The sequence below is a fragment of the Aulostomus chinensis genome, chromosome 21, assembly GCF_037954235.1.
Source record: "Aulostomus chinensis isolate RoL2024-O1b breed Wild chromosome 21, RoL_Achi_v1.0, whole genome shotgun sequence".
Classification (NCBI taxonomy): Eukaryota; Metazoa; Chordata; class Actinopteri; order Syngnathiformes; family Aulostomidae; genus Aulostomus; species Aulostomus chinensis.
In genome coordinates, this window is record NC_141340.1 from 14919282 (window position 1) to 14946516 (window position 27235).

A 27235-nucleotide genomic window follows, 5' to 3' on the forward strand; every position below is an offset into this window, starting at 1 on the left:
TATAGATGAAGGAAGGACAGACGGGTGGCTGCTGTGGAAAGGGTCATTTGTAAGTGCTATGCTTTTATTGTGATACCACTTTTTTTGACAAGAGGAGACAGTGAAGCCATTTGACACAAAGGAGACACAGATGAGGGCTAGCTTGAGTTCATTTTGCTGTTGTTGGCAGGTGTTCAGCCAACTGTAATAAAGCCATTTGACATTTTGGGTCCGTCGCAGTAAGACTAGAGATACAAAATGTAGGCCCAGTCATATTCTTGTCATTCTTGTCGCATTCTTGTGTTGCACAAACTTTCTGCAACTGGTTTTACACAATTACCTTTGTGCACACAACACAGAGATGAAGGCAGATGTTATGTATACTGTGTTGAAATGTTACGACCACATGTAGTCCTACTGAAGACCAAGTGTCCAGGGCTGCAATTCGACACCGCTGCTTTTCTCCCTTTCGCCACTGGCCCCTCACGCTGTTACTGTAACTGCAGAGCCCAGCAGAGGTGAAGACATATGATACTGGTTTCTTGCACAATAACACAATGATCAGTGTCAAACGGTCATCTGTGCCTCGGTTATCAGGGGAAATTGAGGACGATTCCTGGAATAAAACCACAATCTTGATCCATCAGTCATGTGTCCTCTGTGTTCATTTTTTATTGTCGGAAAAGGATGAAATCATCACACATGAAAAGTATCCTAACCATCCCAGTGTGAGCTGCATGAAACCAGATGTTTACCGTGAGGTGATGATGATGATGATGATGAAGGTAAACATCTGGAAGACCTATTAGTGTCTGACACAGAGAGCAACATGTCAGGAAGGATAGCTCAAAAGAGCCGTAAACACACGTGCAAGTAGTCTTTTTCAATTCTTCATTTCACGCTACAAATATCCCATCCATCCATTTTGTACACCGCTTATCCATTAAGGTTTGGAGTGTGCGAATGTGCGTGGATGTGAGGTGCATTGAAAGCAGGTTCACTAATTAGCTGATATTTGACGTTCCACCTGCTGTCAGCTGACTGCATGGGCACTCTGATGGATTCATTTTGAAAAAACAGCCGCGGAAATTCCATCGCTTGACTGTTGCACCAGTGGCACATGTTCATCCCTCAGCTACAAACCCGTTTATTGTTCAACAGGTCAAGCCATAAAAAATTAAGAGAAAGCAGAGAGAGAGAGGAAAATAGGGAGAGGGAAGGCTCAGGAGGACCAAGCTGTGGTAGCAGAATCAAGCTTGCAGAGGAAAGGGTCTCATGTTTAAACAAACCCCTGCAGAGGTCTTATGTTTGGCAAACCAGCAGGGTCAATTGGCAGTGATAGCCAGTGAGCAAATGCTCAGAGGAGGACATTTTATACATCTATAAGTGTTGCACTGCAACCATTTACCTCCAGTAAAACACTGATTTTCTGCCTGGAGCAGTTCGTAGCTCCAAGTGCAGCGAGCTTTAATGTTCTGCAGAGAGCTTCTGGTCTTTCTGATGACATGTTGGAATCGTAGCAAACACCAGTGAGTGACAGATAAGCTAGTTATAACAACAACTACTAGTAGTAGTAGTAGTAGTAGTCGTCGTAGTAGTAGCAGTAGTAGAACTACCAGAACAACAACAAAGAGCCAGTCTATCACACCTTGCAATAAATCACATAACCAGAAGCTCACCCTTATACACAGCTAGAATATAAATCAGATGGTAAAATGAAAGCTTCATTAAGGTGTTTTTGGTTTTGTTTGTATTTGTAACCCATGGCACCTTTAAACAACCTTAGTATTTTGTATTTTGCAGATACTGAACCACTAATTGTCACATAACGTCAAAGGCATAAAACATGAACATTAACGAAGCGGTTGTTTGTGAATGTCACACTGTGTCCTGATTATGTGTGAAAGAGTCATTAACTTTTAGCCGCTTTTTCCCGCGACTTAGTTAGATACCACGGATCAGCTGGTCAGACTACACTTGCTGATGGGTTTAAAGCTTTAAAGGTCTGGTCAGACTGTTTGACAGTTTACACTCAAAACTGGCTGCAGGATTTAGCCTAAAATTATACAGATATGACAGACCTATTGAGGAGAGAGCGGTTAAAGTAAAAACACATTGCTTAATCATTAATTACTTTTGCTCAAATTACAAAAATCTATTTGGATATTTCACTATTTGTGTGTCCAACTCTGTGTTTTATAGGGGAATGCACACATACAGGTAAACCTATTACCACAACCCCACCCTTCATTGCATCCCGTGTGTGTGTATATACATACACACACACACACACACACACACACACACACATATATATATTGTTTGTTAAACTATAAAAAAAACCCATCCTTCAACTAAAGTCTGTCACTATGATGTAGTCCCCTCTTCTGCTCGTTCTCAAAGCTTGTGATGAAAACCAATCTCAAATATGCTCGTGATCAGTCAGCCCAAAAAGCAACAGTACAGGAACAATATATCAAATGCAGCCATGTAAGCAAATGCTCCTCCAGCTTCACTGATAAAATCCTGACCAGCTTCTCTCTGTTCCTTAAAAACCTTTCTGTAGATTGTCTTGTCTGATGGTTTGACAGCCTTTTATCTGCTGTGTTATTCACAACAGTCCTGCATGCTGTATGTTCACCATTTTGCCTGAATGATGTCTCATACATTTTTATTTCTTTCTCTCTTTCTCATTGTTTATGTGATGCAAGATGAAGTATCGTGCCACATTATCTGGGGCTACGGCTGCTTCATTCTAAAGTTGGGGTGGTTATTTAACATGGGCAGCGTGTGATCAGTGCAGATCTCTGTAGTTTTTAACCTATGAGCGTCTGCTGGTTTCTACTTCAGCTGTGACAGGAAGCTTTTCTCAACAAAACACTGCTCTTATCACTAGCATCTGTTGCCTTTTCCCCTGCCCTGCTCTGCATGTAGATCTATATACAGCATAAACACACACTGTATCCCCTAAGGACAGCAGGCTTTATTTGATTTGCAGCACTTTTGCAAAGGTCTTCCAAAACAATAGTGACAGCTTGACGTCAGAGCTGTTTAACATATATGTGGTTGACAGAGGGCAATGGGGTGAGCTGGCCTGCTATAGCTCAGGTCATCATAGCCTCCTGCTGCTGGTAATACTTGCTGTTTTTATAAATGTACAGTATATGTACACAGCAGCTTTACATAACTTATCAGATGTCGTCACGTAAGTCAGAAGAGGATTGTCAACATAAATGTTGTGTGTGTGCTTATTTTTTCTTGTAACAATAATCCGCTCAGCCTTTTACACGCTTCCCCCGTCATCTGATTGTTGGATCTTGTTGGGGTTCTGAACCCAACCTCACTATTTATTTCTGTACATAAAAAAAAATTACATATGATTTTACAGTCTGCATTACCCAATTCAATGTCCAAAAATACAACATCACCATTTTCCACTGACAAAATCCCTGTCTTTCAACTAAGACAATCAGTCCGTCCATCAATCCATCAATCCATCCATCTATCCATCCATTTTCTTCTGCTTATTCCTGTTAAGGGTCGTGGGGGGTGGAGCCTATCCCAGCAGCTACGGGCGAGAGGTGGGGTTCACCCTGGACAGGTCGCCAGTCCATCACAGGACCAACACATAGAGACAGACAACCATTCACACTCACAGTCACACCTACAGTCAATTTAGAGTATCAATCAGCCTCGTCCCCTCTTGATGTCTTTGGACTGTGGGAGGAAGCTGGAGTACCAGAGAGAACCCACACAGGAACAGGGAGAACATGCAGACTCACACAGAAAGATCCTGTGATGGAGCTGGGACTTGAACCTGGAACCTTCTTGCTGTGAGGGGACAGTGCTGACCACTGCACCACCGTGCCGCCCCTTGGACAATCCAACATCCAAAAACATTTAAATGTATATGCAAATGAAATAAGCAAGTAGAGGAGATGGAATCAGAGATTCTTGCTTGATAATTATTTGAATTATTCATTGATTATCAAAACAGTTCCCAATAAATCAACTAACCATTCCAGCTTTATTTTAATTGTATAGTATTAACTTTTAAATTACTCTTGGGAGTACTATGTACTGTAAAACACTCTACAAAAAGATTACATTGATAGTTAGTGCTTATTAATTAACAATTCACGTGTACTCATCATTTGCTGATGATGTACATGTTAACTTTAGGGTGAGAGCAGGATGGAGGTCTGGGTCAGGTTAGGAGGCTTAAGGGTAAAGTGTTACTTAAGGAATATATATTCCCCATTTTACCTTAATGGTCACAAAGAGCATTAACTTATGGTCATGAAGGAATATTTATTTAGTATTATTATAAATAACTAAGCTTGAAACAAACATGATTAATATTCCATTACTCTAAAGTATCACCCAAATCAAAATCCAACCCACAGGTGGAGACCTCTTTAATCATACCTTTCATATCAGCAGTAGAAGCAGCAACTTTCAGGTCCACATGCCGGGACTGCGTGATGGTGTCTTTGTGTGTCCACTTATTTTTGAATCCAAATCTCCTTTCAAGCCATCGTGTTTATCTGCTCCTCGTCAGCTCAGGTTATGAAACCCATTTTAACCAGCTTTGTATTTTTTTTATAGCTCGGTCTTGAGCCTTACTTCAAAGTGATAAAAATATACACAGGTTCGACAGTACGAGCGGAACGCTGGTGAATACCACAGCTTACATGAGAAACAAAGTCGTACCTGGAGGATGTGACAGTTATGGATGGAGAAAGGGGGATCAGGGTCAGCTGAATAGATTCATTATAACTCAGCTCTAAGCCTCAAAAGCTCTGTGGAGGCTTGAACGACCCCAAACGTCTGTCACAATAGAAGTCATTGTCCAAAAAAAGGCAGTCAAAGGTAATACATTCTCGTCACAATGATGGATGACTTGTTGAACCTTTAATTAACATGAACTAAACCACAGGAGGGGTTCATGTGAGCCCTTCAGAGAACCTTATGGTGAATACTCAAGATTCATTTGAGTCCTGATAGATTAGAAGCCGTTCACGTTTGAGTGTGATGCTGCAATATACTGTGATACATCCTCTTGTGGTATGTTATCAGTACACTGATCTAAAAATATCAACATCTTTATTAAAATAGGTGCTGTTATCAATTGAATCTCTCACCTCATTCTGACCATTTTATTTTTTGTAAGTGTGTGCAACGAATAAACACATGCGATTTTTAAATGTTTATTTTTTTGAGTTTTCCTTCTTCAGTCCCACAAATTTTTCCTCTAATCTTTTTCTCTCTTCCTCTCTCCCCAGTCAGTACCACTACTTCACCGTCTGTACGGAGAAAAAGTCAATAGACGTCCAGTGCTATTGGCCCAATCCGCTGGTAGAGAGCTACATCATCCGCATACACAAGCACTTTTTCTCCAACTGCACCATGGAGCAGGTGGTATGGGTGGACCCGCCAGACAAAACGCTAACCATCCTCATCCTCGTCCCTGTTTTCCTTACCTTGGCTATGATTGCCCTGGTGGTCTGGTGCAGTAAGAGGAGTGACATCTTGGCTTAGGAGGACACTAAGATGGAGGACGATGGGAGTGTTAATCCTCCCAATACTGTACACACAGTAGGAGTGCACAGCGGTTTGGGGGATTGCTTCAGTTGGTCACTTGATTCGTAAATTACCCTGCCACCACCTAAAGGTACTGTGGAAACAATTCAAGTAATTCAAGTTAGGGCAAAGTAAGACTTATATTTCATATGTTTTCTCCAAAACACTCATTAAGACAAAGAAAAATCAGCAGACTTGGAATCTGCTTGAAGGAAACATTTCACTTTTGGAAAGCCATCATTATTTCATTTTTGGCTGAGGCTGAAAGTCGGGAAGAGATATAGATTAGTTGATTGTATCGTAAGAGTTCAATTTGATCAGGTTCTCATCCCAGGTTGTCAGCTACAGTACATAAGCGTACTTCTGTTGCCCCACTAAACGTGAATGAGGAGGAATAGATTTATACACAGAGGCATCTCCTGAACTGTAGGTGGCAGTATACAGGTTAACCACATACCAAACAAGTTAGCAAGCAGTGTCCCATTGGAAGAGCAGACATAAAATACAAGAGTAATAAAATAAAAGACTAATCCTTAATTTTAGACAACGTGAAGTTTGTCACTTATTCTGTCTAGAAATGTGTTGTTTTCCTTGCTGTTCTTTTCGCCATGATGATTTCCGTCTTGACTGTTCATAGTTGAGACTCTCTGGTTAAACACAACAGCAGGGATATGTGCTGAACAATTTAGTCACAAAATTTATGAAATTTAGTCACAAAATTTATGAAATTTAGTCACAATAACATGTTTTCATGTATTTAGAAGTGCAGTTTTGATTGGACCAACCAACTAAAACGAAGTAGTTGGACTTCTTCTAACATCACGTTACTCATTGTCACATTGATATCAACATACTTTGTCTCTTATTGAGACACAACAGGTCTCATCTGCAGCCTGTCCATGATCCATTCAGCCATCCTGCCCTGTTCACCATGGACTCACATTATTCTGGGTAAAAACGAATATGGCTGCAAAGTCTTTACATTATTGTTGTCTGAAATCCTATCGAAGGGTGCCAGATGTGTTTGTATCAGATGCCATGGCGTATGAGAAAGCAGCAGACATCTTGGGATGAGAACATGTTGGTTTGCCATGCAGTGAAAACAAGACTCCAGGAAGTATCCGCCCCTGCACAGCTGATAATTAGCTTTATCAATGCTGGACGGTGGATTTTGTTAGCGCCTCGCTGAGACAGGCTACGTGTTTCCCCTTGTTTGTTTTCTCTAGGCTTAGGCAAGCTAATTAGCGACTGCTGGTAGCTCCCAATTAACATACAGTCAGAGGAGTGGTATTAAGTGTCTAATTCAAGTCTTAAGTAGAAAAAAAATAATAACCAAAATGTCAAACTACTTGATGAACATGTTGCCCCTGGTGTTTGCCTCAAACCATGGAGAGGTTCATGTGTACACAGAAAATACTTTTTGTGGTTTGACCGGAACAAAACTTGACCAGCTGAGCAATCAGCCAATTCCTGCTACATTCTTCAAAGCTCATGGATTGGGGCCGATGACCTTGGAGATTCTTGTCTGTGCACTGTATCATTGCTGAAGGCCAAAGTATCCACTCAGCACCAGAGGTAGTGACTAAACCAGCTGGAAATACATTTCCCAGGAGACACCATTTGTTAAACATTCTAACTCTATGATGGCCTGGATGGATGAATATGTAGCCAAATGTGGACTAAATAATGATTCTCCAAGTGTTATCTTTCTGTTGAAGTTACTGAATGGATAGTCACCACTGGAAAGGACACACTGGTGTGTAAACCTGAGACAAGGCAACACTACGACTCATGTATTTCGGGACTTGAATTTCTTGTGTGACTACCTGAGCCCTCAGTGGCCATTTTATAAGAGTGTAACTTATCAGATATTGTCTAATAAAATGTTGTTAATAGAAAAAAAGGGATTCTCGATGGCGTGTGAACTGATAGACACTGAGAACTGGTGATGTACAGCTATCCTGTCTGTCTGTGCTGTCTACTGTATCTGCATTGCCTACCCAGTGTTACTCAGGCCAGTGAGAAATACGCATCCATGCATCGACGAAAGGCTTGTGTGCACTTCATCGGTTCTTTGAACTGCATCTCTAAGCCATGAGGCAAATTTAACAAAGCACAGCTTCTTCAAATCTTATCCAAAGCATTTCCCATCATTCAGTTTGTCGGCTCTCACCCGCAGTGTTTCTCACTAACTAAAACTGTTGACTATGGCTATTGAAAGTACCTTGATTAAATCTCAGCTTTCTCTAAGAATAATTGGTGGCGCTTCTTCATTGTGAGAATAAAGCGATTGTCTCTTTTCATGTTAATGTTTTGCCACGTCTGCTTCTCCCTCTAAGAAAAAAAGGCTTCCATTCTTTTAGACACTTCGATCTTTGAAGTGTCTTTCTGCAGTTGAACAAATTTGTCTTGTACTTAAAAGCATTTAAAGGAAAATATTATGCCCTTTGAGCATTTGAAGTGCATCTTATGACTGAGCAGGACAAGCTATGACTGGCAACTGCTAGCAACGGCTGCAACTGATCAGAATCAATCAATTTCGCTAAAAGTATTTTTGTTTTATTTCCACTGACAGATACACACTGTTAATTTCATTGTCTGAGATCATTTTAGAGACACTGTAAGTTCAGTTAAAAAGCGAGTCAATCTATATCCATTGAATGTGAACACGTTCGCTGCCTGGTTTTGATCTCCATGTTAATATCCGCCTTTATGACAACACGGGGGGTAAATCTAACTCACTTGTTTGACACGAAAGTTTAGAGGGTTAAAACCCTACATAACTAGGCTGGGGCCATGTTGGGTGACTGATGGAGGTACTGTCATAATCTTCAGCCATGTTTTTTTCTTTGGTTTTGGCTTTGTCCTTCTCCCTCTTCATAATGAGTCATTTCTAAGCCGTGTACTCATAAAGATCAGATGTGTAAATTACACTCCCACTAAGTGTGACCTGTCTATCATTAAATGAAGGCTTTTTTTGTCATTTGTAATTCGTACGTTCCCTGATGTCTCTCCAAAGAATGACCACTTCTCAACGAATCAAATCGTATTTCTCATACTACAGGTTGGAGCAAGCATTCATATGCGCACAGGTGTGACTATTAGGCTGTATCATAATGCACGGAGCAGATTATCTTCATTATGAATCACTTAAAGAATCTGTTGTTTGCTCGCTCACATCACATCCAGTCAGGAATTGCCTAACCTGACCCATTTACCGTTCATATTAGCCAACTTTGCAGAAATTGCTATGCATGAGACCCACTGTCACGTGTCCAAAATGAGCTGGAAGACACAGACAAGGCCAGGGGGATCATGGGAAACCATCTATTGTTGAGCTATAAGAGTAGAAGTGTATAAGAGAAGACTGCAGTGACGTGTTAGAGACATGTCTACCACTGTAGGGATTCTCTAATAAGACACTGAAAACAACAACCTGAGCACGTAAGTGGGAGTCAAACATGTTCAGAAGGCAGAATTTGATGCCTTGCATGGCCGTTGTACCTGGGTTGCAGTTGCACTGTCCACTAATAGTGATTCAAATGTTGTCCTGATTGTTCATTTTGACTCAAACACATGGAGAAAGAGCGCCGAGGTTATAAAACATCAGGATTTCCTTTAAATACTGGCACACCAGATAAAACAGGTTAGATCCCCAGCCAGGTTTTATTGTTAAACCATCAAAACATTCATTTTAGCTTCATCACTGTAAACAAACAGGACTAACTATGTTCTGGTTGGTTGGTTGTGTGTTTCATGGCACAAAAGACATATTTTAAGTGGTGCTAATGATATTCTTCAAGAGAAAATGGGACTAAAGAGCTTTCGCATCACGTCATTTGTCTCATGTGTTCTGGAGCGTGACCGGTCACCAGCGACTGCGGTAGTGTTTGGTGCAAAGTAGCTGATAATCTTGCACTTAATGAGTAACGTTTTTCTCCGCCACATAATGATTTCACTGGCCTCTCTAAGGAAATGAATCCTGTTGTTGTTCATCATGATTCATCAGGAGGTCTAAAAACCTTTCCTCCTGTGTAACAACCTTGCGTGGCTGCTTCGAAGTTGTCCAGGCCCCCCCCCCCCCCCCCACCTGAGACATGTAAAATCGAATTCCACTTTCTAATTTCTGCAGTCTTTCATCAGTTGTCTGCGAGGTGTGTGACTGAAACTCCGTCGCCGTGAGAGGGAAATATGATTATTATCAGCTGGAGATCTATTTATTGTCACATTTAACCTCCAGTCAAAGCCACAGTGGGGCTAATTCTTCCACTTACCTCTCACTGAGGATGCACCGCAGCAAATAGAGACACAATAGTTAAAGTTGCAAGCACATCCAACAAGAAGTTTTGTAACTATATGAAGCCGTATATATGAAAATCCCCGGGCAACAACAAAATTAAAAGCTGTTTGACATAATGGAATCATCCTCCTTTAAATCGGCAGGTTTCCAGCGCAGGCCAAATCACAAAAATAGCAAGAATTAAACTGTATATGAACACAGATATCTGATTTCTAAGTTCTGTCTGTTGTGGAAAAGGCATTTAAAAATATTTTAAATTCACCTTGCTATAGCAAAGTTAATTTTTGTGGTTTCATTCCAAAGTTGTCTCTTGCTTGTAAGTGTTTCTCACACTGCTGTGAAGGTTGTTTTTTTTTTGTGTGTGTGGGGGGGGGGTAATGCATTGTCTTCGTTAATGCTGCTTCCCTGGGAGAGCTCTCAGACAAGTGTGTGTGTGTGTGTGTGTGTGTGTGTGTGTTCAATCTGAGAGACTGTTCTTTCATCAAGGCAACAATATTATTTCAACTTATACAAACATCTAGACAGCTGAATTGATGAGAAATTTGCTGTGTGTCTGTGTAAACTTTCGAAACAATACTAAGAAAACCCAACCACATAAATTCAATGTTATCAGTGCATCATGTAAATAAACTCAAACAATGATGATGCTCAATGATGTTGACACTCAGTTTAGTCTCCCAGTGGTCGAACGGCGAGGACCAAGGCTGGAAGCTACAAAACTTAGCCACCACAATACAATGCAGTGTCATAACTGACTGTCGAAAGAAACGTATAAGGCAATATTTATTCCGTGTGAAACTCCAGGAAATTTCTGAGGGGCAAATAGACAAAAACAGACAATAATTTGCTCTGTGGTGAGATGAGATGTCGCAGCGCAGTTGCCCTTGAGGATGGCTTTCCACATCGCCTCCATGGCCAGCATCTCAGAGGCAGGAAGGATATTAAAGCTTTTTCCCAGAGTTGACAGAAGAATACTGGGAAGTGGGTTGACCCAGTGGTCTTGAGCAAAAGCAGTCCAGGAAGTGTGAGAGTGCCATGCTTCCATGCAGAGATGGCCGAACCGCTGTGAATCACTAGAAAAAACGCAATTCTCAAAATTTGATCCGGCTTCTTCAGTTGCTGTTAATAATACTGATATTATTGAAAGTAAAATGATGCCAAATGTATGCATGCTTCAAATACAAACCACCTCAGCAGGTGGGTTCAGTCGTAAGTTAGTCTCGAAAGGCAGGGGCACTAATTAGTGAGCGCTTCAGTCGAGAAGCCTTCAGATTTGTGACACATGACTGCCCAACTGCTGCCTTTACATTACATCAAATTAAAGTGATGTGCTTGCATGAGGGGATAATCCGTAGTCAAGGAGGCCTGGTTTCTGACATGTCAAAGTTAATGCTTACGTACTTTTTACAGTCATTAAACCTGAATAACCTTGCCTGTATTGTACACCGACACTTGTATCCCTTTGCATTGAACCTGCTCTCACTGGACCTGCAGAGCACACGGTTATGTAACATATACCATCTATATTAGCCATGAAGGAAAGAGTTAAATATGAAATAATGATTTTTTTTTTAAAAGGCATGCTACTGAGAAAAAAAAACCCTTATTGCTTGTTAGAAGCTTTTTTTTACTGTGACTTCTAAAAATACCTTGAAAGGCACACCAGAGAGATAGAACCGAAGCCAAAAAGGTCCTTTTCCTAGGGTTAAGTGGGTGCAGCCAAAAATAAAATGACCCCCCCATCAAGTCCCATGAAGAATCAGCCTGGTGGTTTTGGGTAATCATGCCAGCAGAGGGACACAATTTTTGTGCTGCTGTCACACACGAACAATAACAATACGGACACGTCAGAGACTTAAACTGGTAAATAAATAGCAACTCTGCAACTCAGTCACTTCTACTGACCCTTGTTTTTTTGCTGCTTTGTTGGTCCGGCAGGGTTTGGGATGGATAACCGAATTGAACCTTGTGTTTCTCAACCATTTCGGTGGTTAATCCAACACCTGGCAACTCCTGAGCTCCTACAGTTGGTGATGACATATAGAAAAGACACGTTTGTGTGTGTGTGTGTGTGTGTGCATCTCCTTAAAAGTTCTGTGAATAGATGATTTAAAAAAAAAATTGCTTTCTTTAAATAGTTGTCTCTTGCACCTTTCAAAATGAATCAAGGCATGGTGAACATTTCAAATATTTCAGTTCAAATACTTTTGGTAAATGTGTTAAAAAAAGGAACAGGTGAACACCATATCTTTTTCATTTTTCATCATTCTGATTAGTGTTCATAGTAAATGACATCCGTAAAAAAAAATCACAAAAACGATTCAAGAAAACAAACACTGAAAATGCTTCCTAAATTCACAAAAGCATGGAACGCGTCCCTGCGTATGTTAGATGGTTGCTTTTGACTGGGAGCACCGGAGCAAAGGTGAGGCCTGGAGGCGATCAGAGGATTTTTACTGAAGGAGTCTCTTGTTTTGTACTTTTGCCTTCATGTGTGCTATGATGATGTCAGAGGTGGCTCCATCCTTTGCTCAAATGCATAGTCACTGATTGCTACTTGATTCCTGTGCATGTATTGAGTGTGTGTGTGTGTGTGTGTGTGTGTGTGTGTGTGTGTGTGTGTGTGTGTGTGTGTGTGTGTACCAAGAATGGGCACAGTCCACCCCCCCCCCCCCACACACACACACCTTTATAGAGACTTGGTGGTCTTTCCACATTTGTGAGCACATTGTTCTGACTTCCATGAATTCAATAGAGACTGAACGTCTATATGCCCAACCCCAAACGCTGCTGCCTCGCTGCCTTAACATCACCATGACAGCCATAAAAAAAAGCACAGTGGGCCCTCAGTCAGATCTCACAAGTTGCCAAAGCAGACCTCACACAAACACATGCACAGTTTCCCACAGTAAAAAAACTCTGCAGCACATGACCCAAACAGGACATCCTCCCAATATTTCACCCTCTTTAGTTCCCACTCTCCATCTCCTCTACCCCATAAACCTCTCTTTCTCAGTTTTTCCTTCTACACTGATAAATGAGCTCACTTGTGCTTTTCTGGAGTAACGTCACCTCATGCAGAGATGTAACAGATGCAGAAGTTTCCCCCGCCTACAGGGTCCATTTTCTCATACTGTCTTTTTAATTTCTTTTTTTTTTTTTTTTTTTAGCGATAGTGGCACATGACTGCCAGCAGACAGTTGGTAACTTGACGGTAAGTGATTTATGTAATCACAAAGTCATCACTAATTAATGTATGGCTAAATCACAACAAATGATAACCCTTGACACTTTACGAATAGAGGAGCTTTACAACCACGCTTGACCGAGATTTACTGAGACGAAAGGGACCAAACAATTCCCCATGAGTGAGTCTTGGTGAAACACATCAAGAGAATTGGACAGTCACTGTATAATTGACTGAATTTCCTAAAAGTAAAGAATCAAAGAGTTCATAAGGAGCAGCACCTGATGATGTATGATCTGAACTGTCTGTGTTGGGTGATTATGTCAACTCTTGATTGAACCCAACTTACTTTCCAAATTGAGTATTTTTTCCAATTGCAAATCTGTTTAAGTAGTCAAGTCAAGTCAGTTTTATTTGTACAGCACCAAATCACAACCAAAGTTCTCTCCTGACTCTTTACTAGTAGAGCAGGTCCAGTACGTCACTCCTTCACTGAATCTACACCCAACAATTCTCCATCAGCAGCACATCCTGCAACAGTGGTGATGAAAACCTTCCTTTAACAGGCAGGAACGTGGAGCAGATCCAGGCTCAGTGGGGACGGCCTTCTGCTTTGACTGGTTTAGGGGAAAGAGAGCAGGAGAGCAGGGCAGAGACAAAGACAGATAATGGAGGAAGACAGACATACAGATGGAAAGAGAGGGACAGATCAAGAGAGAGAGAAAGGAAGAGACTGTTGGACAGACGAGGACGTGAGCAGGTGGAGCTACGGGTGGCAGCTTGAGCCTCTTCAGGTCTGCAGCCTCTTCCAGCAGGGAGGCTGGGATGTGGGATGAGGGGAGGCTGAAGGCTCAGCAGAAGACAAGTTGGTAACACATATGAGTAGGATTTATATATGACACATACAGGAGTAGAGAGAAGCCCAGTGCACCATGGGAGATCCCCCAGCAGCCTAAGCCTATAGCAGCATATCTAAGGGCCAGCCTAAGCAGCCCAACTATAAGCCTGATCAAAAAGGAAGGTCTTAAGTCTGCTCTTAAAGGTAGAGAGGGGGTCTGCATGCTGGACTGAAACTGGGAGACGGTTCCACAGGAGGGGAGCCTGATAGTTGAAGGCTCTGGCTCCCAGTCTACTTTTAGAAACTCTAGGAACCAGCAGTAACCCTGCATCCTGGGAGTGAAGGGTTCCAGCTGGGTAATAGAGGACTATGAGCTCTGTCAGGTATGAAGGAACCTGATTGTTGAGGAGAATTTTGAATTCTATTCTGAATTTGACAGGCAGCCATGCAGAGAGGCCAGTACAGGAGAGACATGGTCCCTCCTGTACTGGCCTCTCTTCTTCAGAGATTAGCCACAGAATCTGGAATTGAACAAACTTTTTATTTATTTTGTCATACAACAAAGAACCAGACAAATTAAATTAACCATGTGTAGGATTTTGTGGGTTCCTTTAGCAGCACTTGAATATCATTTTCATCGCTGTCTTTTCTTCCATGTATCAATACCCGAAGTACTGTGTTAACTTAGGCTTAAAATGAGCCTCGTATATCAACACATATACAGTATATATATTAATACATTTACAGATACAACCATGCACTTTCATTTCAACAGTCTACAATACCACACACAGCTCAGGTTGAAGGTGACATTTCCTTCGGTATCTTAAAGGGGCCATGTTAGGTAGAGCTCATGTTTCATATGTTTCAATATGAGGTCTCTAATGTACCTACAAACACATAAACTGTTTCAGTGAGAGCTGACTTACTCTGTCTTTTGATTCCATGAACCCTTAACACATCAGAAGAGGCTCAAGGGGAAATGATAACTGCCCCTGCATCTCTCTTCACGCACGCTCCGCCCACAACCTGTGTTTGTGTGTGCTCGATTGTCCAAATCACAGGCTTCTCCCAGAGGCCCCCCCCCCCACTCACACACAAAGAAACATGGTTTGTTATAAGACATGCTACTGTGAATTGAGAGAGAGGAAAAATGAGCAATGAGGGAGACAGAGACAGAAATAGAGAGGAGAAGGGAGAAAGCCAAGAAACAGAGGGAGGACAATTAACATCTAAGGAAAGATGGGATGGGGTTGGGAGACAGAGGGAGTAAAAGGAACGACTCAAGAAAGAGAGAGAGGAAAAGTAATGGCGAGAGAGAGAGAGAGAGAGGGGGGGGAGAGAGAGGGAGGAAAAAGTGACAGAGAGAGAGGGGTGACTTGATTGAAAGAGGGAGGAAAGGGGGTGAGGGGGTGGACTCAGGTCCCAGGATCATCATCTGATTACGGAACATAGAGACTTCAGAGAGTGAGAGGAAGGAAAGAGAAACTAAAAAAGCACTGAAGAAGAGCAAGACACCAAACAAAATAGATGAAAGAAGACAGACTTCCACCGGCCAGCCGCTCTGACTTCCATTTTACCTCTCCATCACTCGAATAGGGAAAAAACAGCTCCTCTTGACTGTTCCAAAGGGACACCAAGTAAGACGGTTAAATGAGTCTCTTTGTGGAGGCTGTGAAGCTTTCAGCTGGATACAAATTCTTATTAGACCCCAGTGCCATCATGAGACAGACAGTTGTAGTTACCCAGCGTGGCCCAGGTAAAACTGGCTTCAGTGGCCAGCGCTCCTCTTGTATCCACTAGTCATTATAAACCCACGCCTTCCACATAACCCACAGCCACAGCAGCCCAGAATGCTCTCGCAGGCATGTTTAGCTTTTTGTGTGCGCATGCCTGATTGCAGAAAACTTTTTAAGTTCTGTAACAATCGTATAGTCAAGTTTTCACGGCGGTGTTCCGTCTTTTATCAACCGCAACCACATTTGTTGCTCAGTGCATTGGCTCAGAAACTCAAAACAGTTCTGGGAAGTTTCATGTTGTGTATCACACAGGGAGTGACCCTAAAAACTCCAAGGGGTGGGGGGGTGGGGGCGAGGGGTTGCAACCGCTATCTCATTTGCTGGATGTCACGAGATCAGAAATTCTGTTCCTTTATATATTTTTTTGACCGAATCGCGCTAAACGTTACAAGATCGCTAAAGCTGCAGTCTCCTCTGACAGTTTCAGAAATGTTCCAAATCTCATGGCCATAACTTTAATATGGAAACATTTCATTTGAATGTACTTCTGTTGGCTTCATGGTGGCACTACAGGAAACGTCAGGAGATTCGTAGAGTCATTAGGGTTCATCCTCAGGAGATTGAGGTCATAGACTGTCACAGCTGTCAATCTAGTTGCGACATTTCAGCATGAAACACAGTGGATGGCTGATGTCCCTGGTGATGTGACACGAATGTGGCTGAGCACATTTATCATGCTTTCATTGGCTGGAGCAGCCTTTGAAAAACAAACAGAATATGTTGATTTTATATGAAAAAAAAATGTCCTCTTTGTTTAAAAGTATTTCAGAACACATTGGAAAAACTCAAGAGAAAAAAAATACTTGATGTTTATCTATTAGGTAATTTTTGGATCCAGCTGCAAAAGAAGTAAGTACAGTCCTTAAGGGCCCGTTTCCTCTGGCTCACTTCGGCTCGGGTCAGGTGTACAAGCACTGGGCGTGGGTGGACTCACCGCCGAGAGTTCCCCAGCATAATGTTTGTGTAACACAACAACAACAATGGAGGACATGGAGGCAGCGTGATGCCTGTTGCTCGGTCGGTGGTTCTTTCTTAAACTAAAAGTGAGGGACGACAGACGGGCAAGGCTTCAAGAGGCGAAACAGAACACCCAAGAAAACTCAGCTCAGCTTTATTTAGAAAGCACTTTGAATACAACCACAGCTGACACAAAGTGCTGTACATAATAACATAAAAACATAAGAACATCAATAAATAGTAAATGAAAAAAACAATAAAAGCAATAAAACAGACTTTAAAAGACTTTACCAAGCGATCCACCGGTACTCCGCCGTGGCTAAGATGATGCGAAGCAGACAACGTAAGCGGGTGAGCTACCCAATCATGTGTTTACGTCACTTTCTAGTCCCGCTCGGCTCGCTTGGAACCCCAGCGGAGCAGGGACCAAAATGGTGATGGTTAGTACCGTGTTGGGGCCGGTGGAAACGGGGCCAAAAACTTTATTCATTACAGTGGTGACTACATTTTCTATCCCTCTTTTTCCTGCTTTCACCTTTCTCATGTTTGTCTTCCCCTCCTCCTCCCTCCTCCTTTCCCCAGTGATCTCTTCGCCCTCCTCTGTCTGACTCCCCCGTTTCTGGCCACATCCTTACACAGCTGGAATTTGTCACACACTCCACATACACACTTACATATACATTGAGCAGAATACCCAGACATCGATGCAAGAGGTTTTTTTGTTTTTGTAGTATGTCAAATTAAAAGCTGCAGGCCACTCTCAGACCTCACTTCAACTTTTGCAAACATCTTGCAACATTTTCCCGATCACAACCTCAGGTCTGGGGACTTCTTACAAAACCATTACAAAACTTAGTCTGACTTTCTTTCAACATCTATCCTTCTGTTGCTTAAACATTTACTTCTCTCCAGAAGCTGTGAATGACACATCTCTGTAGTAGTTGTTCTTCTGATCGTGAGTTTCATCATCCTTAGAGATATCAAAAACATCCCCCCCCCCCCCCCCCCCCCCAGAAATCTAAATCCTTCAGAACTGGACAACACCTGCACACTTGTAGAAGGCAGTAAAGGTCCAGAGGAATTTTAGTTGTTTCCATTTGGAAACCATGTAATTGAAACGGTGAGAATCAGAGGTGAAAGGGAGAACGGCACAGAAGACACATTAAAGATAACGATGACACATTAATCTTGACACATTTACAAACTACCAGATGTTTGCAGTTTTCATTCAAAAGCCAGGATGTGTGTGTGTGTGTGTGTGTGTGGGGGGGGGGGGGGGGCTGAGTTTTGTATTGATTTAAATGGACAGCAGTAGTATGCATAAGTTTAGAACATTACAACAGACCATTGATGTATATTCATGCAGAAGGCAGAGTACAGTTTATTATTTGCAGAACATCAGCTTTGGTATTTGATAGCATTGCAATAGTGGAATACACACACACATGAACACACTCATACACACAAGTCCCTTTTTTCCTGTTATTTTTTGATTTTCAGTTGTCTACCTCAGCCTGGTGTGGCCAAAAAACTACTTGTTCAAGTTAAGAAAACCATCCTGGTGTGTGATAAAATGATTGTTACAGTTTTAATTGCAGAGCACAAAGGCAAGAATATTTTTAGGTACTTGAGGCAGATTTGTCTGTTAAATAACCAAACATGCTACTAAATGATGCAAACTTGAAGTTATAATATCATGTCAAATATGAACGGCTGCTTGGTGTCCATTGACTCCTGTTACAGATACACCTGTGACGGGATTCCAGCCTGTTTGCATTCTAGATGAATGTGCTTGCTATGTGTAACTATAGCAACCTGGAAGCAGTCGACTAATTTTACAATTTAAGCAACGAGCTTAAACGAGTCTAAACGGATGAGGGAGAATAAATCAAATTGGATTTTAAAATGAGATTATTTTATAAGTTCATGACTACAAAAAGAAGCAGTAGCAGCTAAAAAGGGTATGAGCAATACCAAATAAATGTTGAAATGAAACTGCTTTCATGCAATGTTGTAATACAATGATATCTATTATAGTATGGCTAACAAACTTCTGCTGTTATTGGCATCTCAATGTTTAAAAAAATATATCTGGATGTCTCTTACCTCACGTCACATTCGCAAATCAATTTTCTACCTCAGGCTGGAGTGGACGTTGCTTACAGGCTGTGACTTCTTTGTGTAGATCGTGTTATTGATCTGATGACAATCAGCGATGATAAACAATGTAGCTGTTAAACAAACTGTCAAGTCGGATTTTTCAACCTTAAATGCAAAGTTAGTTGCCTTGAATGTCGTGCTGCTTCAAGCTGAGCCAAATGGGCCATGGGGCTGACTTTTATCTCCCACTGCAGGAGTTGCACACAGTGATTTAACTGCGCAGGAACCTTACGGGATGGAAAAGAATTTTCCAGGTTTTATTACGGAGGCGGAGTTATGGCTTTCGCCACGTTGGATTTTAATTTTGAACATACTGTTCTTTTCCGTGGCAGGTTACCATGGCGTAAGTGGGAGAGCTGTCTGTCGACAGGAAAGAATGGATTCTGTGGGGGCAAACATGCTCCATCATCCATTAATTTGCTGACTATTGGCACGTCGTCTGGCACCATCTCTCACTGATTCAGTTATGATCGCTGAAGGAAACTGTTGAGTAAGTTGACGGCATTGTCATGGAAGTGTTTCATGTCATTTAATGGACACGCATAAGTGGGTCTCAGAGGTTATTTGTACTCTCAGAGGTCAGTTTCACTTTTCCGGTGACGTGTGTGTGTTCGTGTTTTGTTGAGTTCTGGGTGTTGCATCCTGATGCTGAGAGTACAAAAGTAGATTCAAAGGAGACTTTTTCTAAAAGTAGAATTCCCTCCAGCTCCGTCTTCCTGTTTACACCCCTTCTGACAAATCCACACATGCTCCCTCACACACACACACATACAAACACGCACACACACACGCACACTGACCACTTGCATATATTGCAAAATAAATACTCATGTGCATGGATACAGTTACAGTCTCACACACACACACACACACACACTGGGGTGTCTAACATACTGTGCTACGCAGCATGGTCTCCTCCATGTTTTTGCCCACTGTGTGACTTCCCACAATGCACCAGTCAAGCAGTTGAACTATCTTGATAAACAAGATTTCCTGTGACATCATCAGCTCCTGCTTGAGGCTTTATCATTCAGATCCAAGCAATCAAAAACCCATTAAACGGGTTTGATTTCTCAGTGTGTGACTAAATGAGTCGGTCATTCATTCATACGGCACAGTCAACTTTCTGCAGACACAGAGGCTCATCTGGCTCTGGGACAAACGGGATCAGAAGCCGGAGACAGAAATAGTGTGTGAGGGAGGACAAGGATTCAGATGAGTCATGCTGAACTCAAGAAAATAGAAAATAATCCCATCACACCATTTATGGCTGTTGCTTCAAGCTGGAGGGAGTTTGAGGGAGGGAAGAAGATTCCTTCAGTCTGTGTTACGTAACGTACAGTGAGACATTTTGTTCAACAGGTAAAAATAAAGCAGGGAGACAGACTTAAGATGAAAACCCTTGAGAAACCTTTTAGAAAAAAACAACAACATTTTGATCTGATCAGGAATATCTTTTTTTAAAAAGATGTTTTTTAAACTAACAGAAATAGCCGCATTTGCATCTTACCTTCAGTTATTTATACTCTGTGAAATGCTGGACCAATGAAGCACGTCTGCTCATTAGCATTTCTGTTTGCTGGTGTTTTCTTGAAACTTTTTTTTTTTTTCTTCCCAGAGGCGACGTCTATTAGTGGCGCTGCAGTGGACTCGAAGAGCAAAATGCAACAGCGGAAATAACAAAAAAAAACTCAACAAATTCCAAAATTGAATTTACCATAAAGAAAACAACATAAATCAGAGATCTATCGTCCAAGGGCACATCATAAAAAATGTTTGTTTCCTCAACCTCACAAAAATGATTGAACTTGTTGCATTTACTTGTCATTGTGATGCTTCTTCTGTCATCCAAATGTGTGGGTATTAATTCCAGCCAACTGCTGCTCTGGATGTGTAAAATATACACCCCTGGTTCGTGGCAGAATCACAACAACGGAGCTGAATTGGCTACAAATCGAATCATTCATGAAGTCATTTACCCGCTAAAGTTTCCTCTGAGTACTCTTAGTCGTTTACAGCGATGCGAGCGGCTGCTTTTAAACAGCACAATTAAAAACAGCGAACGAAGTGGAGAACAGGGAAAACATAATATCCTGTCATCTGAGTCAAGATGCAGATTCAAAGAAACTCCCATGGCGACCGTCACTTCAGTCGCTCCCTGTCCTATTACCTCGCAATAAAATCCTCATTCACCACCTGCTACTGAGCAACCAGAGCGGTTAGGGAGTGAAATGGACATTATATGATGTTTCGTATCACTTTGTGCGTGTGAAAGCTCTTCAAATAAACGGTGTCTGGGTTTGGTTGGAGAGCAATTGTTGCCAGTCAGAAGAGATAAAGAGGAGGTGTGTACGACATCGTTCAACTGTATTTGTTTGCTTCAAAAACCAGGAGCGCACGCTGGGGTTGACGTGCTCTGTTGAGCTTCAGTGCTGAAAATGACAAAAGTTTAAACGGCTGTTCAAGGGTTAAGAGTTTGTTTTAGGGACTGTTGCAGGAATGGACGGCGGTGGAGTGGACAGACAGCAATGACGCTTCTTTCAAAAAATAGTGCTTTTTATTTTTCCTTTTTTTCCTAACATTTTTCCTCCAAAAGGTGCAAATATGTACAGTGTCCCAAAAATAAAGTCAAAATACAGAACTTAAACTAAGTGAAACAGAAAATGCAAAAATAAACAGGCTTCAAGTTTGCCAGGCTAAATCAAAAATGACCCTGAACAAAACTAAATTATAGCCAACTGCTCAGTACCATCCACACCAACGTCTACAACACAAAACCCAGCTCTGGAGCGTTCTACAGGGCTTTTATACCCGCAGCTCCTCCCCACAGAAGAGCCCAGTTGCAAAAATAAATCAATTTATTAAATAACAAAATCCTAAATGAGAAATAACAACTAACAGAAAAATACCAGAATACATAAACACCTGAAATCATTTTCAATAACCAAAATCCCCTCTACACATAACAAAATATATTTCCCCAAAATGCATAAAAACACCCCCGCTCAAATAGTACGCGCCCCCCAGAGCGGCGGACCCCCCAACAATTGCGCATTGGAACAGTGAAGGGAGTGTATGATGTGCAGGTGAGTCTACAGAAAACTGAATGTGTTTGTAAAGATTGCTAAAAACATTAAACTGCAAAAACGGTGGTGTGTGTAAGTGGGCTTTGTTACCAGTGCAATGTTTTAACAGATGAGGGAATGTTTTAGAAAAATGGCGCGTGTTGAAAACGCGAGGGATGAAACAAAAAATAAATGTGTTGAACATGCTGGTTTGCCACCCCTGCACACTAACAAATGCTGGTGAGATTGTATGGGAAACGGTGTAGTGTGGAACGTGAAAACCAGGTAAACCAAGACAGAAACTGAATGTAGATGAAGTGCTACTCACAGCAGTAGGTCAGCTGGTGTTTTTAATGTGCCGGGAGATAGCTGCCTATGCGCCTATGCGCTTGCATGAGTGGCTAGGCGCATTTGGCGCAAGCGTCACGGCTCACTCGGTGACAGGGACGTCGTTCAGAAGTGATGATTAAAGCAGGTGGTGGTGGGGGGGTGGGCAAGGGAATATTGTGTAAATGATGGGGCACCGTGGAGATAACGCGTGCCAAGCGTCATTATTTGTCATTCAAAGATTTGGTTTCACTTCTAAACACGTCTTGCAGAAGTATCCCCAGATTTAGCTGCAGAGGAGGAAATATTTTTCCTTTCTTCTCTTTAATGATTTGGTGCATAAAATGAAAGACGGCCCCGCAGTAAGCCTGTTAAGCCTGATTTATGCTTCTGTGTCGTGGCGACGCCGTACCTACGCCGTAGCCCCTACGTCGTCATTATGCATTTATAGTTCTGCGTCAAGGGAACGCGTTGCTCTGTAATTCACCGCCAAGCCACTAGAGGGGTGTGGCTTTATCTTCGTATGGTTTTGGGGGACTCTTGTCGAATTCCTTAGTTTTCTTCCGGTCATAGCACATGGGTCAGAGACAAAGACAACAATGGAAGTTGTAAAGGTGGTCATACTTGCGAACCTCCTCGATAACTCTTTCTTCGGCTTGGTCCATTTTTATTTTTGCGTGTTGCTCTCACCACAGAAACTTAAAAAATAGCGGTGTTGTTGTGCTGAACCGGAAACGTTGTGTGAGCAGACCAATCACAGTCCGTTGACGTTCACGTCACTACGCGTCGACGCGACGCGTAGTGACTTTTTTGGAGGTGCACGTCGGGCTACGGCGTAGGGGTCTGCGTTGACGGCGTAGGTACGGCGTTGCCACGACGCAGAAGCATAAATCAGGCTTTAGTGTCGCAGGTTGAACTTTACCGTTTGATTATGTAGGTTTTCGTCTGCCTCTCGGCGGCACAACGTGCTCACACATCCATTTAAAGGCAAGTGTGCGATGTTGTGTGTGAGCCTGTATTAATGTCATTTTGAGTTATAGTCAACACGCCAGCAGCAGAAGTCTGTGGGTTTTTCTCCCCTTTTAGCTTCGTCTTAATACAAGCTTTGAGGGCTTCTCCTACACCACAGAATGTTCCAGACAGACACTTTCGATTGAACCCCCCACCACCAGGGAAAGGGAGATAGAATTGAGGTGTCACTGTGAGTAGTTGAAGGTGAACCCGACCCCCAGGATATCCTAAAGACCGCTGCAAGAAATATTAAATAAAAGTGCCTTCTCAAAGTAGCAATATTGCTGTTATGGTGTTGCATAGAAAGAGACTGGGAGGTTTTTTTTTCATCTTTTTTGGTTTTTAATGTGCAGCAGTGACGTGTTTTCCTGTATTTGAAGAAGGATTAAATGTGAATGCATTCATCAGGGGATGAAAAATTGGTCAGGATGTAAAATTGTAAAAATGTCTTTGTATAAGAATTTAACGCTGGTGGGGCGTAGGTGGAGGGCTCACGCTTAACTGAAATATCATTACAACTGAAATGCCATTGGGATTTTCTTAGACATAAGAAACATACAAATCAACTATAATCAACTGAGCGTGTGGTGCAGTTGAGTTTGTCGTTTTCTGAAAAAAAAAACAGGATAGAACAGGATTCTACAGAATTAATTATTTCAACAGCAAACCATCGTAATTATGATTATAAAACGATGAGTGCACACAGCGGTGGCTGTCAGACAGCCAATGTCCCGGACTGCTGAGTGCAGTTTGAGTGACATCGGGGTTTGGGGGTTGTGGTTTTGCATATAAAGGTGCATCAGTGACAGATGATCAGATAGTGTGAAAAACTGCCTTGAGCCTGAAATGTCTGTGAACTCACAGGAGAGATGCTGTCATGGTCATGAAATCTTGAGCTGGTGTGTGTGTGTGTGTGTGTGTGTGTGTGTGGCAGGGGTGATGCCAGAAATTCGTATTATCAAATATCTGTCAGATAACTGCTAGGATATGAAAGTGACAAGATCTCATGTATTTAACAGAGTTTTTGTGATGCCCACATCTAATTAAACCAATGCTTGATTCAAATATCGAATCATTAATTTGCTTCCAACCAGACAAAATGACAAGGACTCGTCTTTGTGTGTACGAAGGTCAAAATCTTTGTGCATTAGAACTGCATTTCAGCAGTTGTTTCCATGTGTTTGGGTGACCAAACTTCAAACGTTATTTCAATAACGTTGTCTCTATCAATCTTTTCTCCTTTAAATAAGCGTTTTAGTACTTTTGTAAATTATGTTTGTTGGCTGTGAGCCACAAATGATGGCTGGTTTTATTCAGTTAAAGCAGGGATGGACAACAGAGAGCGCCACGGGCGATGTCTTTCATTTGAGTGATGTCATCCAGCATAATGGAGAAATATGTGCATCGGTGGCCCAGCAGACAGCTGGAACCTCTGTTGGAATCACCTTTAATAGCAGCACAAACACTCAGTAGGCTCCTGAACGAGCTGCGCAATGGATCTGAGCTCAGGCAAGATGATGAGGCACGGAGCACTGCTGACACGTGAACGCAGTTGCTATGTGACTGAGACACTCCCAAAAGTTTTAGACTCCCACGTGTATGAATGTGTCTCAACGTCGATCAGAGGATAGCGCCGGCTCTGGTTATCCTGTGGTGGTGAACAGCAAAGAAAAAGCTGAGATTACCATCTTGTATCTTAGGACGCTGACATTAGCAGGATCAAGTGGATTGTGCTCTGGCTGTGAATGATCTACAAATAAAGTAGGAGTTAATAAACTAGTAGTTCTGAAGTATTAACCGTTCTGACAGAATTGTTTTTTTTTTTTATTTCTGGGATTCCTCTGCATACCATTTGACAGTTTGAGAATAAACGAACTTGATGAGAGACATTAAAGTCAGAAGATGATCCCTACTGTTCCTGTATCTGTTCTCTACTGTTCAGTGAAGCAAAGTATTAGCAACAAGCCGATGACGTCGGAGGACTGCAGTTAGGGGCGGGTCTCTGACCCTGGCAGCTGCTGCAGGGTGCACACCTGTGGTTCAGCTCCTCATTACCTCTGCTTGAATACACCGGCCCCCTTCTCAGTCATTGCCAGATCTTTGCGGTTCACCTGGTGATTCTGGCCCCTGTTTAGCCCGCCGCTACTCTGGACCTGCTCCTCAGCCTTGCCTCACCGTCACCACCAGCCCTCTCGTGTCTCCCAGCTTCCTCTTCCTCGCTACCCTTGGATCACTCATCATGCGGTCTCCACGGTCCCCAATCTCTGCCTCCCCTGCATTGTCAGCCTGCTTCCCCCTCCTTTTGTCAATAAACTCCATGTAGTTTGAGAACCCAGGCTCTGCTTTTATGGTCCACTTAAGCCACCTGTTGCAGCAGTGATACTACAAACATTTTGATTTCTCGCCACGGACAGACAAATAGAAAAAACTTGATCGCATAACTAAGTGGTGATGATGAGAATTAAGAAAATATTTGACAACTTGGAAAAATCAGCTATTTTTTTTTCAAATTGCTATAATTCCATAAATACTGCACAGTTATGCTAATTGTTTTAAATCAGGCTAATCAATGACAGGATATATCTAAATAGCGTCTAGCATCTAAAGCAGCATAGTTGAGTTTTTCAATTCAGTTTAATTTGTATTCTGCCAAATCACAATAAAAATGATCTCATGACACTTTACAAGTAGAGCAGGTTCAACACACTCTGAGTTTAACTCTGAGCTCTGAGTTGGTTTATCCCGAGATGGGAAACTGTGAGTTTTCGGTTCAAGAACAGCTGATATGTATTAGTTAAATCAACTGTGAGTGAAAACAGTCCAAATGGAACTGTGACATCAGATAGACAAAGTAGATGTGTAACTAGAATGCATTTCCATTAAATATGGCATTACTTTTGCGGTTGATTTAATTGGAGGGGATTTTTGAAGCCAGCTGATGCGGTGTGCTAGCTGTTACGTTTCAAAGAAAATGGAAGTGTTTCTGTTTTTGATTAAGGATTATTTATGTTTGGATCATTTCTTTAGACTATTTATTCTATTATTCTGGAAGTCTGATATACCAGAGTGACACTTTAATCCTTGGGTTTTGTTTTTTTTCCTTCAAGCCGCTTGGATGAGGGATGCCAATATATGCGCCATCAAAATGAGGCTGAAACACATTAAACTCAAGAAAATGTATACCTGACACCACATGAGAGAATAAGAATTCAACACAGTTTTGTTTTGTTTTTTTCCAGTGCTGAGATTTAATCTTTCCCCTAAATATTCTGTCAGCTTCCATAAGGCAGAGCTCAAGTATCTGTGCTGGTTGCTGACAATTGCAGTGTTCATATTCTGGTCCAGTGCTCACATGTCTGAACTATGCGCACCCCAACCCTGTGTGCTGGTCTTAAAAGAAAGGGGCGATCTCAAAGTGCACGATCCCTATCATTCTTAATTTCTGCACCATTAAAAGTCTAAAGTCGGTGCTGCCGTATTTTTCTATCTAAATTAAATGGCGCGTTATTGAGACAGGAAGCTGCAGAAGCTGGTGCAAAATGCATGCACACCCTGCTTGTCACACTAAAACAGACAATCGCACGCAACGGCACAAACACGTGAACGATCACAACAGTGTGAAAGACAGTTGTTGTTTACAGCACACCTGCTTTACCTCGAGGAGCTTTGCTGCTGCTCCTACTGTACATGTGTTCATGTAACTTTTATCCAAAGCTCAGTTCAACTTGTTTGACAACAGAATAAACAAATACACAATGCATATTTATGTAATAACTGCGGTGACATTTCCCTGTAGCAGAAATGAGAAGTGTCTCTCCATTAAGAGAAATATTTAGTCCTGTGTTCCTCCACTCATTCAGATGATCAAACACAGTCCCAGAATGGTTTGAGGAAAAAGCAGTTCTGTGACACCTGGAGCTGGTTATTTTAAAAGATACGTGTTCTCTAGGTGATATCTTTATTATGTGGAGCTGTATTGCTGTTACTTTACAAGACACGACTGCTTTCAGTTACGTTTCCAAGTGGGCA

The 27235-nt window shown here is 42.0% G+C and overlaps 1 protein-coding gene across 1 annotated transcript in view; it reads left to right on the plus strand.

The window, feature by feature from the left end:
- LOC147241823 (receptor activity-modifying protein 3) overlaps positions 1-8506 on the plus strand; it is a 34919-nt gene extending 26413 nt beyond the window's left edge. The window contains exon 4 of the mRNA XM_086191109.1: positions 5265-8506. Coding sequence (XP_086047235.1) covers positions 5265-5520 — 256 coding nt within the window. The 3' untranslated portion in view covers positions 5521-8506. The remainder of the gene's footprint in view (positions 1-5264) is intronic.
- Positions 8507-27235: the final 18729 nt, after the last annotated feature.